The sequence below is a fragment of the Salvelinus fontinalis genome, chromosome 37 (assembly GCF_029448725.1).
Source record: "Salvelinus fontinalis isolate EN_2023a chromosome 37, ASM2944872v1, whole genome shotgun sequence".
Taxonomy (NCBI): Eukaryota; Metazoa; Chordata; class Actinopteri; order Salmoniformes; family Salmonidae; genus Salvelinus; species Salvelinus fontinalis.
In genome coordinates, this window is record NC_074701.1 from 13,912,911 (window position 1) to 13,929,098 (window position 16,188).

Genomic DNA, 16,188 nt, shown 5'->3' on the forward strand with positions numbered 1-16,188 from the left:
CAAGTCTAGGCCCAAGAGGCTTCTAAACAGCTTCTACCCCCAAGCCATAAGACTCCTGAACATCTAATCAAATGGCTACCCAGACTAATTGCATTGCCTGCCCCTCCCTCACCTTACGCTGCTGCTACTCTCTGTTATTATCTATGCATAGTCACTTAACTAACTCTACATGTACATATTACCTCAATTACCGCAACTAACCGGTGCACCCGCACATTGACTCTGTACCGGCACCCCCTGTAAATAGCCTCGTTATTATTTTACTGCTGCTCTTGAATTATTTGTAAAAAAAAAAAGTTGTACTTTTCTTAACTGCATTGTTGGTTAAGTAAGCATTTCACTATAAGGTCTATTCGTCGCATGTGATAAATAACATTTGATTTGAATAGTGAATCTCCATCTGAGAGAAAGATTATTAGCCAAAATTCCAAGGGTTACGATTGACCTTCTTAAACAGTGTTGCATTTGAAAGGTGCAGGGCAAGAGATAATTTCCACATTATTAACACTAGAAGCGAACTATGGAAAACCTGTCTCAGCTTACTCACATTGTTGGGTTTGGTGTTTGGTTCTGGAGATTCTTCTTTTACTAGCAGTATGGCTACGAATAAGTAGCATTTTTGGATGTGTCACTGTCATAAGTGTTTCCAGGTGTCAACATCGATTAACCAATGAATTGGACACCTGTCTGTAAAACTGTTATAATCATGCATTTGATACATGACTTATTGACAAAGGACTTCCTTTCTCACTGGAGTTTCTCTTACTCCTTAAAACAAGAACTAAAATACTACACAAATATACAAAAATAGCCTTAAAAATGTACAGTTGACATTTTCAATAGTCATTACAAATTGCTTTCCCTATGTTTCCCATTAAACTCTTCTTCTGTTATCCTCCTCTCCTAAGCAACACAAAGTGCCTCTAACTAGTTTAGACAGGTTTGGGTGTCATATATTCCCCTTCCGCCCACTGTTCCTGGAATGAGGGTGTGTCAGTTCCCAGAATGGCCCTGTTGAAACCTCCACAGCATCAGCCACAGAGAGAACAACAGTCAATACTACTGGGAGATTTCGTATATTTTGGAACAGGTTTTTTTGAAAGAAGCCTGTTTTAATAGGATAATTACACTGTTCAAAATGGCTGCAGGCAGTCAGTTAACCCTGGACCATCTCTGTGGGGATTCCAAATGCATGTCAGAAGCACAACTCTAATGGTGTCAGTTTGCCAATGGCGTTTATTTAAATATTTGTACAATAATGACAATTTCAAAAGATGCATTCTACATATATTTATATAAATGTATGGCATATCAAAATAAATACCTAATACCTAAGCTTGTATTTGGGAAGGACTCGCAGCATGAACAGCAAAAACACACATAAGGAACAACTAACATACAGTTCAACACGGGTTCAGATTCTAATGAATGAAAAATATGCTTTCCAGTTCATCTTTAAAGTAACGTCATGCAAAATTGAACAAATGGGTCATGCTTTGCTTTAAATTCAATTTGTCAACTGTCACACCCTCCCAAACTCCTTGCACTGTAATACAAAAAACTGCACTCCTTTACTTTTTCCCCCCTCACAGGCCCACAACACATATACTGAATACTGGTAAGTAGTTCCCTCATTCTTCATCCTGGCTGTTCTGAAAGGATAAGCGAAAACAACATGGTGGTCACTGGTCACCTACCAGTAATCTAGGTTGAGTTTTGGACCATTTCAGTTTCCCCACACAACAGGCCACTCATTAACCAATAGGTGATAAGGGTGGTGGTGAGTAGAAGTCTACCGTGTCCGGTAGAGACTTCACCATTCATTTTCTGTATTCAGGGTTCACTCTAACATTGTTTTAAGCTTTGTTTTACTATTGACAGTTATAGCTGACTTCAGGATTGTAACATTGATTCTCTCTCCTTAAATAAAAATCATCTGATTTATTCATTTCAGTCTGGTTAAATAAAGGTTAAATGTAAAATAAAATAAAAAAATGTCAGTCTCTGAACTGTTTAATCAACATTTTCGCAGTCTCCTGAATTAGCCTAGTGTGCATTGGCGCACATGCGCACCTGGCCCGAGCTGGTTTGCCAAACTTCATAATAAATACATTTTATTTTAACTAGGCAAGTCAGTTAAGAACAAATCTCTTATTTACAATGATGGCTTACACCGGTCAAACCTGGACGACGCTGGGCCAATTGTGCGCCGCTCTATGGGACTCCCACTCACGGCCGGTTGTGATACAGCCTGGATTCAAACCAGGGTGTCTGTAGTGACTCCTCTAGCACTGAGATGCAGTGCCTTAGACCGCTGCGCCACTCGGGAGTCCATAAATAATGCAACTTCAAAATCCCTTTGCTAGTTATACAATCATATAACTAAGAAATTCGCTGGAATGTAGCAATAATATCCTTCGCCACCGCCATCTTAAGACAGATATTTTGAACCAGTCATGACTATTCAACAAAACAATAAATCATTTTGAAGTTACTTTCCAGCAAATTTCTTATTTACATGATTGTATATAACTAGCAAGGGAGTTTGAAGTTGATGCAGTATTTATGTAGTATTTCCTCACCACTTCATAGGGCGCGGCCATCTTTTAAAGGGGCAGTGCAGTCTAAAACATGATTTTCCTGTGTTTGATATATTTCCACACTATAAAGGTTGGAATAATACTGTGAAATTGTGAAAATGCCCTTTTAGTGTAAGGGCTGTTTGAAAAGGCCACCTGACATTTCAGCTTGTTTGAATGGGTGGGATTTGACACCGCCAAGTGACATCACCAGGCGAGATAAGTTAATAGACCAATAACAAAGAGAGTTTGCCCTCATCTCTGTCAATAAAGGCTGGTTTTAAGGTTACACATCCCTCCAATTAGGCCCTTCACTCAGGCCACTCCCAGAAAGTCCTTGAAAAAATGTAATCACAGTAAGGTACTTAATGGTATTGAGATTTTAAAAAACAGCTGCATTGGACTTTTAACATACCAACTACTCATAAAGCAGTCTTTCTCAATACTGTACATGCAACCAACTTTGCATGAAGTAAGCTTATTCATCTCTCCACTCCAACCATAATGGACCAGTTGGCTAAAACAGCAGCCAACCACAACATCCTATGTTATCCTATATCCTTTCAGTAATCCTGTTCTACATGGCACTTGTTTTTAAGGCTATGTCATAGGCTGATCGTGTTGGTTTCCTTTACCTTATTTCACACCCAGGAATATGAACAAAAAAAATGGTCCTCTGTTGGAAACTGGCATTATACGTCACAGTAATAACAGAAGAAAAATATCTGGAGGCGCTATACAACGGCGACCCTGGCCGTGACCCCACTCCTTGTGGGTGTCTAATGGGGAGTTGGGATATGCAACAAACATTTGGAGTACACACTTGTGTGTAACAGGACAAATATAAGCACCCCCAAAAATTATTATTATAATAACAGAGGTACAAAAGTTAAAAGGCAGGAAGTAAACTGTGTACAAAGTTACAAAGAATATAAAACAAGCAATAGAAAATACTGAGAAGCTTAAACTAGAGAAGGCTTTAGAGTTTAAGGCTGTCTGTCAATAAATAACACTGACCTTGCTCTTTGGTGAGCGAACAGAAGAATCTACAGCGGATGAATTAAAGTGCACAGGGATGAGAAAAAGCTCACTATGGACCATTGTACCATGTACCCACTGTACCATGCCATAAGTCTCTGCACTGGAGTTCGTCAGTCCCCTGTCACGTGATCAGAGACGAGACTGGGTGGCGTCATTATGCCACAACGTAGCACAACATTTTGCCATGGGAAAAGTAAATGGTTGTTTCTTTTTGGACTGGTTAAGATTGTACCCCCCTGTTTCACTCCATTTCGTACCTACTGAACACAACCCTGATTCCATGTTCTCTGCTGATCCCCTGGCCTGATTTAAATGTATGTAGCTGTACTTGCAGCTTGTAGAAGGGCGATCACAGGAGAGTAGGTGCCTTGCTAGGTCTGCCCGCCGCTGGTGGTGATTTACTCCTTAGCTCTTTGCTCTTGAGATTGACAGGCTGAGCCACCAGCAAGGCAGGGGCAGAGAGGTGGTGGGTGGCGGCTTTCTGTTGATGGGCACTGTTGATGTAACTGCAGATGAGAAGAGTCATCTCCCTGTTCTGCAAAACAAAACAGAACCTTTTCACCTCTTTACATAAGTGCAAATCTACCTGCACATAGTTAACCTGAGCCTCTGAAATCGGAAATGGATGTTGAGAGAGAGAGTAGGAGAGTGAGAGTGCACAAGGGAGTGAGTGAGAGAGCGAGGGAGAGAGAGAGAGAGAGGGGGATAGGGAGAGTGTGTTCTTGTGTGCCTCACACACTAACCTTGGAGGTGGCCATAGTGAACAGGTGTTTCTCTGTGGGCTTGTCTTTGGTAGCATTACTGCCAATGCTCTGGCTTACCACCAGCATAAAGTCCTGCCTGCAGCCTCCAAACGTCATCAGGTTCTTATAAGGGTGGGACACCAGCAGTTTCTACACAGTAAAGGGCAACATGGAGAGTGATGGGCGTAGTGAGCGGAGAGACTAGTGGGAAAACACAGGAAACCATGCACAAACCAAAATATGAAAAGATGGTTGTAGAAATGCTTACAATGGAGTTGTGCTCCAGCACGCTGATGCCATCCTCGTGCACTGCCAGCCACAGGCGGGCACCCTGCTCTGGAGAGGGCGTGATGGACTGAACGATCACAGGGTCAGAGAGACAAATCAGGGGAGAGCACAGAGAAAGAGCGATAGGTGGTTAACATCTTCAATCAATGCAAGGAACACATATATATGCCTGATTACCGACAATGATGAGACAGCCTATAGGGAGGAGGTCAGAGACCTGGCCTTGTGGTGCCAGGACAACAACCTCTCCCTCAATGTGATCAAGACAAAGGAGATGATTGTGGACTACAGGAAAAGGCGGACCGAACAGGCCACCCATTAACATCGACGGGGCTGCAGTAGAGCGGATAGAGAGTTTCAAGTTCCTTGGTGTCCACATCACCAACGAACTATCCTGGTCCAAACACCAAGACAATCGTGGAGAGGGCACGACAACACCTTTTCCCCCTCAGGAGACTGAAAAGATTTGGCATGGGTCCCCAGATCCTCAAAAGGTTCTACAGCTGCACCATCGAGAGCATCCTGACCGGTTGCATCACCGCCTGGTATGGCAACTGCTCGGTATCTGACCGTAAGGCGCTACAGAGGGTAGTGCGTACGGCCCAGTACATCACTGGGGCCAAGCTTCCTGCCATTCAGGACCTCTGGCGGTGTCAGAGGAAGGCCCAAAAAATTGTCAAAGACTCCAGTCACCCAAGTCATAAACTGTTCTCTCTGCTACCGCAAGGCAATACTTTGCCTCGTTATTGTTCTGTTATTGTGTTACTTTTGATTCTTTTGATTTTATTTGGTATCGGTACCGAGTAAATGTGCGGGGATACAGGTTAGTCAAGGTAATTTGTACATAAAGGTAGGGGTGAAGTGACTATGCATAGATAATAAACAGCGAGTAGCAGCAGTGTAAAAACAAATGGAGGGGGGGTGTCAATGTAAATAGTCCGGTGGCCATTTGATGAATTGTTCAGCCGTCTTATGGCTTGGGGGTAGAAGCTGTTAAGGAGCCTTTTAATGTGTTACTTTTTATTATTTTTTACTTTAGTTCATTTGGTAAAAAATTTCTTAACTCTTTCTTGAACTGCACTGTTGGTTAAGGGCATGTAAGTAAGCATTTCACGGTAAGGTCTACACCTGTTGTATTTGGAGCATGTGACAAGTAAAGTTTGATTGATATTGGACGATAAAACACACTGCTGACTAAATCATGGCTTTTATAAAGGCTAACTTGTACCTTGTAAGGTTAAGTGTGTACCTGCAGTATATTGTCCAGCTGGTTGATGTATGGGTTTCATTTTGTGCCAGCACACACACACACACAACACACAGCCATTTCTGTGGTGTTTTTTTGTTTCTAAAAGTGCCAATATTATTGTGTGCACCACCACATTGTCTCTTTGTGTGGTGCAAGTAATAGAAAAAACCCAATGCTCAGTGTGGCCAATGATGAGGTAGCCCAAAATGTCAACAAATAGGTAAATGTTCAATAGGTAAATGTGTATGTGGAAGTATTTTTAAATAAAATCATTGGTCTTTGTCCAGTACATAAACACACACCTCTGCTTCAAACAGCTTGGCCCCGAAGAAGGGCCACTTTCTGGCCACAGTCAGGTAGATGCGTACACACTCGGATGAACTTCGACCCCTAAGTGATGCCCATCGGGTGGACAGACGCTGGCGCAGTTGCCTGGGGGGTGGGAGAGGGTAGTTCATCAATGACAGAGTGTGTGAGGGGGATGAATAAATAACTAAAAGTATGTGAATCAGACCAAGAGAGAATAATAATTACCCCTCGAGAGGTGTGTATAACTTGGGTAAAGAAGGAAATAATAGCATACCTGGGTCCAAACACTATTTGAAATCTTTCAAATGCTTTTAGCATTTGCTTTAGTGTGCCCTGAGTGTCATATGGACGGGCTTTGCACCTTTAAAACTATTCTATTGGTTCCATTGCGTCAATCAAGTCCAGACAAACGTTTTTGAACCCAGGTCTGATTTAATATAACACATTCTAGCAGCTTACCTGAGTTGTTCCTCGGTGGATGTCCTGCGGTAGTGTTTTGGGTAGAACCTCTCCAGTACCTGTTTCAGGGTCTGGTTGGACTTGGTCTGGGCTGAGTTGGGGCTGGCTGGGGTGGAGAACGGACGCTCAAAATCTCCAAACTCCACCTGAAACCAAAACCAATGACATTAACATTTAAAAAGGAGACGCTAGGCTTTACAGTGCGATACCGTCTAATATCCACTACTGAGTGGGAATACTTTAAATGGTTCCCATTAAAGCTGTCTATATTTTACAACACTGTTGACTTTCAAAACAAGGTGAGACAATGACAAGTTGGCAAACTGCTCACACCCAGGCTAGGGGTACCGCAAAGGCATTCAATACAATTGCAAATTCCCCATTCAACACATAGACAAAGGCAGAATAGATGATACGTCATTTACAATGGGCAGACAGTGAGGAGAGAGAAAATACACCAATGGTGTGTATAACTTGATGTGATGTGATGATATACAGTAGGCATATAGACGTCACAGACCTGGGCAAGCAGGGCAGACATCTCCAGAGCCAGCTCCTTATTGACAGGGAAGTGTCCTGCTGCGATGGCCTCGTTGGCCTGGTAGGCCAGGAGCAGCCTCTCTCTCTCGGACTCACCTCTCACCTGAGGAGAGAAGTAGAGCCTGCACACAGACAGACAGAGACACACCCAGACACAGGTAGAGTGTTACAAAAGGTTGACTGGTGGCGAATGAGATCTCTACATACAAACAGTATGTGAATGTAAAGTGTCAAATCTACCTGTTCTTGTAGGTGAGCCTGACAGTCCTGGTGTTCTCAGACTTGCCCGTGTGCTGCTCCTTGGAGGCCTGCTCCCATTTGGAGATGATGTCACAGATCTGTGAGAGAGGAAGACATGCAACTTTTGTGACAAAGGCTTTGTTGAAAGAAAAATGAATAAAGAACCCTGAAAAGGCAATTCCACCAATTTCTCCAGCACAATAACAGTGTCTACATATGTGAAAACGGTACATTTTTACATTTGTACAAACAAATACCAGGTTAAAAAGTTCTGCCCAATGACATTATCAAAAGTTGAAACATTGTAAAAACAGTGATTTTCAAACGCAATGAGATTCGCGTTGACGTGGGGAGCAAGAAAATACCCTCCCTCTGGCGAGAAACTTTGGGGGGAAAAAATCAGAGAAGCATTTTATAGGACCTTTAATCTGATCTTTTTAACCACAGATCATAGAAACACACCATTTTTTTTTTTTTTTTTTTTTTTTTTTTTTTTTTTTTTACATATGTAGACACGGGTATAGTGCTGGAGATAATGAATATGAGGATGAAAAGTGGCGGAATTGCCCTTTAAGTGCTTTTCTAATAAACACAGCAGATATTGTCCCAAATCTTTAAGTGGAGAAAATTCCTTTCTTTTTTATTTGTGTGTTGATTCTGTGAATGTGGCCAGCTATTCAGTCTGACCTTGATGCCCCCCTGTAGACAGTGCTCCAGCTCTCGTCCAGTAGGGTCGTCCGTGTAGAGGCTGAAGCCTGATTGACCAGTTTTCCTGATGCCTGTGTCTTGGTTCAGTCTGCACTGAAATTCCTCCACTGTGGTAGAGGCATCAAAGCCCACTACCTGTACGGGGTAAAATACACTGTAAATGTGTGTGTGTGTGTGTGTGTAAGCACTAGGGTTGCATAGGGAGGGTATATTACCTGAAACTTTATTTTTTTTATCAGGTGACATCTAGTGGCCTTTTGGGTACTTCAGATTATCACAGGTGTCTGTAATTATATCACTGTGTGGCCTTATCACATGTAGAATATATAAAATAATCAAATAAGATTATTTTGTGAATACCATTGGTGTTTAATATGAGGGGTTCAGCATGAAATATATTTCTTTGTTGTAAATGTTTTGATACCAAACTGGTGGCAGTTGTGAAAAAAGTAAATAGTTGAAAGTGTTGCAGAGTTAAAAAGTTATTTAGGTATAAATGACCAAAGTTACCATAGACGGCCATATATTACCTGTTAATTACCAAAATTACAGAGGATTCCGTTAACTTGGGTAAATTACCGGTAGCTTTGCAACCCTAGCATGCACACCTGTCTCTCTCTCCCTCTGTACACTAACTGGTAGAGAGACTATGTGTTGTACCTGGTATGTATTGTTGAGGAAGTGAACAGGTACACTGAAGGGCAGTGAGTGGTGGTATGGGTTCCTGAGAAGGATAGACAGGATCTCCATACGGGACGCCCTGGCCTGACGCTCACCCTTTTGCTGTGTCCGCTCTACCGACCTCTGACAGTAGATAGCGTATTTACCCACCTCTGTTCTGAGAGAGACACAGGGGAAAGTACAGTCAAATCGCAGGTAAACACAGGGTTGGGTTAGCAAATGAGCGACTAAGGAAGTCAGACTAGGGACAATTTGCATGCGTGCATGTGTGGGTGTGTGTGTGTATGCTCACCTTGAGTCTCCATGCCTCTTAAGGTGTACCTGCAGCAGCCAAAGGAAGGGGTGCTGGGGCAGAAAGAGACCCACACACAGAGCCAGGAACTGCCAGCCCTGTAGAAGACCATACAAACATACACTCCGATGTGTTAACTCCGTCTACTAAACATTAGGAACACCTTCCTAATATTGCATTGTAAACCCAGCCGCATTGTAGTTCTTGACACAAACCGGTATGCCTGGCACCTCCTACCATACTCAGTTCAAAGGCACTTAAATCTTTTGTCTTGCCCTTTCACCCTCTGAATGGCACACATACACAACCCATGTGTCAACTGTCTCGAGGCCTAAAAATCCTTCTTTAACCCGTCTCCTCCCCTTCATCTACACTGGTTGAAGTGGATGTAATAAGTGCCATCAATAAGGGATCAAAACGTTCACCTGGATTCACCTGGTCAGTCTATGTCATGGAAAGAGCAGGTGTTCTTAATGTTTTGTACACTCAGTGGATAAGGGCAAACTCTGTTTAAATCCATTGCAGTTCACGAGTTCATATTCAAATACATACTCTGCATGCTACAGTTGAACGCATTCACAACAATCTATTCATGACCGTCACAAGCCATTGGGTTTGTCAGGTGTGGACTGTATGTTGTTTTACATGTACTCCTGCTGCCCCCGGGTGGTGTAAGAGTGTGGATGTACCTGTAAGGGCCAGGGCTGCCCTTGGGGCTGTCTCTTGGTTGTCTGTTTGATGAGCTGACAGAACAACTCGTTCTGTAGCTCTGGGTGGGTCAGGCACACCTGCAAAGCACTCTGGGCCAGGGACACGTGGTAGTCAATAGCTGGAGCATCGATGGCCACGTTGATGAAGAGCTGGCATGTCTGGAAGAGTGGGAGAGAGGGGGACAGAAAGAGAGAGAGAGATAGAAAGAGAAAGGAGGAGAGAGAGTCACTGGAAAAAACAGACATAGCTCTTTGAATATTATTTATTGTCAAACGATTGCGAAGCTAACTAACTCTCTTTGCGTGTACATGTCTGTTGGTATGTGTGCGTGAGTGTTTGTGTGCGCGTGTGTGTGTGTATCCTACCTTAAACAACTTGATGGCCTCGGTCTGCAGGGCCTGAGAGGGCAGGGTGGTGAGCGGAGAGACCAGACCCTCTTTACTGAAACACAGCATGGGGTGTCTCCAGATCTGAGAGTCTGAACGAAAAAGCAAGAGAAAAAGAGCATTTTAGGAAAGCGCAGTCAAAACTATTGACATACTGAGGAGAAGTCTTGCACGCCCGACTTATAGGCTCTTCAGCTGTTGAAAGTGAATAACTGTTGAGATACTGAAACAGACAAAAGTCAGGAAGAGCAGTATGACACTCACTTGGTTCTCCCTCCACATTGAGCAGTTTGCCCACCAACTGCTCAAACTCTGTGCCCACCTTGCCCAAAGTGGTGCCCGCTGCCACCGACAGGTGATACAGCCAAGCATCCTAAAGAAACCAGAAGACAGGACAGAACTTTTACATAGCTTTAGCGGTGTGGCTATCAAGTGTTCATCCTCGTTGGATTTTTTCACACTGAAATGTATTTAATTGTGATTTTATGTCACCAATCTACACAAAATACTCCAATGTCAAAGTGAAAAGAAAATTATATAAATGTTTACAAATGTATAAAAAAATAAATGTATTAACCCACTTTGTTATGGCAAACCTAAATTAGTTCAGGAGTAAAAATGTGCTTAACAAATCATTTTTTAAAAACATTTATTTAACTAGGCAAGTCAGTTAAGAACAAATTCTTATTTACAATGACAGCCTACACCGGCCAAACTCGGACGACGCTGGGCCAATTGTGTGCCGCCCTATCACTGAGCTGCAGTGTCAAATCCATTTGAGCATGGTAAAGTTATTAGGCTTTGAATGGTGTATCAATACACCCAGTCACTACAAAGACACAGGTGTCCTTCCAAAATGAGTTGCCGAAGAGAAAGGAACCGCTCAGGGTTTTCACCATGAGGCCAAAAGTGATTTTAAAACATATACAGAGTTTAATGGCTGTGATGGGAGAAAACTGGATCGATCAACAACATTGTAGTTACTCTATAATACAAATGAAAAGGAAGCCTATGCAGAATAAAAATATTCCAAAACATGCATCCTGTTTACAACAAGGCATTATAGTAATACAGTAGTAATACTGTATAGTAATACAAAACAATTTTAAAAAGTGGCAAAGGAATCAACTTTCTGTCCTGAATACAAAACATTATGTTTGGGGCAAATCCAACACCGCACCATAGAGTGCCACTCTCCATATTTTCAAGCATAGTGGCGGCATCATGTTATGGGTATGCTTGTCATCGGCAAGGTCTAGAGACAATAATCTAAAACACAAGGTCAAATATACACTGGAGTTGCTTACCAAGAAGACAGTGAATGTCCCTGAGTGGTCTAAGTACAGTTTTGACTTAAATCCACTTGAAAATCTATGGCAAGACTTGAAGATGGCTGTCTAGCAATAATCAACAACCAACTTGACAGAGCTTGAAGTATTTGAAAAGAACAATGCTCAAAAATTGCACAATCCAGGTGTGCAAAGATTTTAGCGACTTAGCTACCCAAAAATACTTACAGCTGTAATTGCTGACAAAGGTGTCTCTAACATCTATTGACTTAAATACCTTAGAATACCTATTTAAATGTGTGTTTTATTCAAAACAAAATCTAACTTTGACATTACAGAGTGTTTTGTGTAGATCTTTGACCATTTTCCCACTTTGTAACACAATAAAATGTGAAGAAATCTGGGGGGGTACTTATGATAGGCACTGTACAGTATATATTGGCTAAATACGGCAGTATCTACCAGTTGGGTGAAGCATGGTGCTTGCAACACCACAGTTGTGGGTTTGATTGTAGCATGTGGAACACGTACTAAAATGTATTCACTGTAGGTAATATTTGTGTCTGTGTGACCATACTGTATTGGCTTTTTATCATGGGATGTTCTCTACCATGCATCCATACTGATTTTGGCTCCTCGCATACCTTCTCATGTCGGGATTCAATGAGCAGGTAGGTGGGGCCCTGCTCCTGGGGATGGACAGCTATGGTGTGGGGCGTGGCCTCTAAGCCCCTCCCGCATGACTTCAGCTCCTCATCCGAGTCACGTGACCTGTCCACCTCCTCCACCCGAGCCTCCCACAGCTTGATCTGACCTAGGGGGAACTGAGGGGGCACACAAGCACGCACACGTGCACACTGCGCGTTGGTATGATGAATGGGAAGATAGATGAGGGTAGAGCGTGTGAGTATAAGGGAATGAGTTGTGTACCTTGTCTTCCTGACTGCGGAAGTAGTAGAGTGTTTTACCGATGAGGGCACACCACACCCGCTTGGAGTAGCCATGTTTCACCTGACAGAGATACCAAAAAAAGTTACCTTCACTACAATGAGGCACTGGTCATTGGTAACCACCTTAGTCAACCAAATGCCAACACTCAACTCATAGAGTCATAGTTCAAGTAGAGTTTAAGGGTCAATCTGCAGTTCAAACCTGGCCACTGTTTTGGTAAACAGGGCTGCAGAAATGAGGTGTAGGGCTGAAGAAATGTAACCCCTCTAAAATGAATAGACAGAGCTATGGATGCAAGGGCTGATCATCCATGATATCAAAATGATAGTTTTAACAACGTTTTGAGGCTATACAAGGTTTGTTTACAATGGTATTGTTTATAAACAAAGGAGTAAAAAAAAGCTTATATTGTGGGTTCTGATTGGGTTAGACAGTTGAACTAAGCTCATGAGGCATAAGTTATATTCTTCAAGAACCAATGGATATATATTATGAATTTTAAAAAGTAACACAATGGATGTAGCCCCTTTAAAGTTCATGGCTATCAGGGATATTTAGTGATGTAAGTCAGAACCTTGATGAGGTGGCCCTTCATCCCAGGTCGTATCTCAGGCTGAGCGAACAGTGGGCTGGCTGTTTTGACCCTCAGAACACTCTGTAGAACCCTCAGCCACTCCTCTAGCAGGTTGGGAGAGTCTGCCTTCAGATAGTATACCCTCTTCCCTGTAACAATCTGAGATCACACATGCACAGCACGCACGCAAACACATACAGGAAATGATAGTTAACTATGATAGCAAATATCCACATGAACACACTCTCCTGCTCTCTCTGTCTCTCACACACACACACACACACACACACACACACACACACACACACACACACACACACACAGTAGTACCTGGAGCACTTGCTTCCCGTCACCGCGGGCGATACTACTGGTGGCGTTGACCTCAATCTGACCCTGTGGTCTCCGGATGACGTCACTCTGGGAAGACCAATAACATGGGCTTGTTCAGTAAATGACAGTGAGTGTTACAGTTCACTGAACCAAATCATCAGACCAGTCATGAGAGCTACAGACCTAGATCTTCATTTGATCACTCTTTTGTTGATGTGTGTTGTATTCAAGCTTTAAAAAGGCTTCTAAAGTTGGTAATTTCCACTTTAAAATGGAATTTGGCCAAACAAAAAATGTATCAACTTTTTAAATATTAATTATAATCCACATAATAATTCAAATTTCCTGTTGCTACAGGTTTATTTTAGCAAACTGGCTCAAATTAAGATGAGTTTTCTGTAGACTAGAGCCTGTACAAGGAGACATGGCAGAAAAGCACACACTAAATATAACCTCAGCTTTACACAAACCCATAAATAACAGATCCAAACAGTGTCAGTCCACATTCATTTCAAAGCAAACTCTTGAGGACAGTTGGCATACGTGATTTGAGCGAGTGTGTGTGACTGTGTGACTTTCTTTAACTGACCGGTGACTTGTAATAGAGCAGCTCTCCATCTTTGAGGACAAACCAGCGCCTCTTCCAAGTCTTCTTCCACGTCTTCACCATCTTCAGGAGGTACCCTGACTTCTCCATGGGCTCCTAGAAACCCACGAGGTGGGGAGTGGTGTGTGTGTATAGTATCAGCTGTATGGTATACAGTGCATTCGGAAAGTCTTCAAACTCCTTGACTTTTTCCACATTTTGTTACGTTATAACCTTATTCTAAAATTGATTAAATAGTTTTTTCCCCTCATCAATCTACACATTACCTCATAAAGACAAATCAAAAACAGGTTTTTAGAAATAAAAAACTGAAATATTATATTTACATAAGTATACAGACCCCTTACTCAGTACTTTGTTGAAGCATCTTTGGCAGCGATTACAGCCTCGATTCTTCTTGGGTATGGCGCTACAAGCTTGGCACACCTGTATTTGGGGAGTGTCACCCATTCTTCTCTGCATATCCTCTCAATGCTCTGTCAGGTTGAATGGGGAGCGTCGCTGCACAGCTATTTTCAGGTCTCTCCAGAGATGTCCGATCGGGTTCAAGTCCGGGCTCTGGCTGGGCCACTCAAGGACATTCAGAGACTTGTCCTGAAGCCACTCCTGCATTGTCTTGTCTGTGTGCTTAGGGTCGTTGACCTGTTGGAAGGTTAACCTTCGCCCCCAGTCGGAGGTCCTGAGTGCTCTGGAGCAGGTTTTCATCTCTCTGTACTTTGCTCTGTTCACCTTCCCCTCAATTCTGACTAGTCTCCCAGTCCCTGCCGCTGAAAAACATCCCCACAGCATGATGCTGCCACCACCATGCTTCACCGTAGAGATGGTGCAAGGTTTCCTCCAGACATGTCGCTTGGCATTCAGGCCAAAGGCCAATCTTGGTTTCATTAGATCAGAGAATCTTGTTTCTCATAATCTGAAAGTCCATTAGGTGCCTTTTGGCAAACTCCAAGTGGGCTATCATGTGCCTTTTACTGAGGAGTGGCTTCTGTCTGACCACTCTCCGGAAGGTTCTCCCATCTCCACAGAGGAACTCTGGAGCTCTGTGATAGTGACCATTGGGTTCTTGGTCACCTCCCTGACCAAGGCCCTTCTCCCCCGATTGCTCAGTCTTCCATTTAAGAATGATGGAGGCCACTGTGTTCTTGGGGACCTTCAATGCTGCAGAAATGTTTTGTTACCCTTCTTCAGATTGTCACAGGTCAGGTTCTCACTTGAGTGTACTACCTGTGGTTGCCACTGAAGAGCACCCTTGGGTTTATTCTAGTATCCAACTGGCACAGTCCACAGATTAACTTAAATAGTCATCCAGCATGTGATCCCAATAAGCCCAATCAGCGTCACCTGGACACTAGAAGAAACCCAAGGGTGCTCTCCAGTGGCAACCACAGGTAGTACACTCAATGGAGAAAACCTGACCTGTGACAGGAGCTTACCGTTCTGGCCATCCGGATTGACAACCGGCTTCGGGAACGTCGTCATGAGCGGATGGAGGGATCCCGAGTCGGTCCCAGTGTTTCGGGCCCCGCTGAGGGAGTCGATTCTTCATCTGTTCCACTGCCGTATGCTGGACCTGTGCCCCGTCAGGGTTCTCAATTTGGCTATGGTTCTCCTTCATATCCTTCAGAGGAGCCGATGCAATTGGGAGACACCACACTTTCCGCTCTGGAGAGTCGATACAGTCTCCTGCGGCCGATACTGTACGCACCTTGCTTCCGGCCAACCTGCGGTGGGACAATGGACAGTTGGACATTCCGGCTTTCATAGACTCTGGGGCTACCGGCTGGCATTTGGGAAGAGTTCTGGGATGGAATCCGTCATGCTAGTTCACCTGCCAGCAACTCTCTCCACACCTTTCCGGTCCTGCTCGTCTGGAGACTTCCGATCCTCCTGTTCCTCTGGCTGGGAATGACAAGCCTGATCTTTCCTGTACCGCAGGATTACTGGGATTTGGGTCAGGTCTTCAGCAAACAGAGGGCCAGCAAACTACCTCCTCACAGGCCCTACGATTGTGCCATCGACCTCCTGTCCGGCACCACTCCTCCGAGAGGGCTGTATTCTCTCTCAGGTCCAGAGACTGCAGCCATGAACAGTTATATTGAGGAGGCGCTGGCAGCTGATTTTATTCAGCCATCCACCTGCAGGAGCGGGTTTTTTCTTTGTTGGGAAGAAGGATGGGGGATTACGTCCCTGTATCGAATACCAGGGGTTTAA

At 43.6% G+C, this 16,188-nt stretch overlaps 1 protein-coding gene across 3 annotated transcripts in view; it reads right to left on the reverse strand.

The window, feature by feature from the left end:
• Positions 1-1,218: 1,218 nt before the first annotated feature.
• plekhh2 (pleckstrin homology domain containing, family H (with MyTH4 domain) member 2) overlaps positions 1,219-16,188 on the reverse strand; it is a 71,872-nt gene continuing 56,902 nt past the window's right edge. For all 3 annotated transcript variants that reach the window (XM_055902043.1, XM_055902040.1, XM_055902042.1), the window contains 18 exons: positions 13,960-14,073; positions 13,371-13,457; positions 13,041-13,199; positions 12,446-12,526; positions 12,160-12,339; positions 10,491-10,599; positions 10,206-10,318; positions 9,819-9,998; positions 9,130-9,227; positions 8,817-8,994; positions 8,136-8,291; positions 7,449-7,546; positions 7,189-7,330; positions 6,669-6,814; positions 6,203-6,332; positions 4,632-4,718; positions 4,364-4,513; positions 1,219-4,155 (listed from right to left, as the gene is read on the reverse strand). In XM_055902043.1, the coding sequence (XP_055758018.1) occupies positions 3,970-4,155; positions 4,364-4,513; positions 4,632-4,718; positions 6,203-6,332; positions 6,669-6,814; positions 7,189-7,330; positions 7,449-7,546; positions 8,136-8,291; positions 8,817-8,994; positions 9,130-9,227; positions 9,819-9,998; positions 10,206-10,318; positions 10,491-10,599; positions 12,160-12,339; positions 12,446-12,526; positions 13,041-13,199; positions 13,371-13,457; positions 13,960-14,073 (2,394 nt within the window). In that variant the 3' untranslated portion in view covers positions 1,219-3,969. The remainder of the gene's footprint in view (positions 4,156-4,363; positions 4,514-4,631; positions 4,719-6,202; positions 6,333-6,668; positions 6,815-7,188; positions 7,331-7,448; positions 7,547-8,135; positions 8,292-8,816; positions 8,995-9,129; positions 9,228-9,818; positions 9,999-10,205; positions 10,319-10,490; positions 10,600-12,159; positions 12,340-12,445; positions 12,527-13,040; positions 13,200-13,370; positions 13,458-13,959; positions 14,074-16,188) is intronic.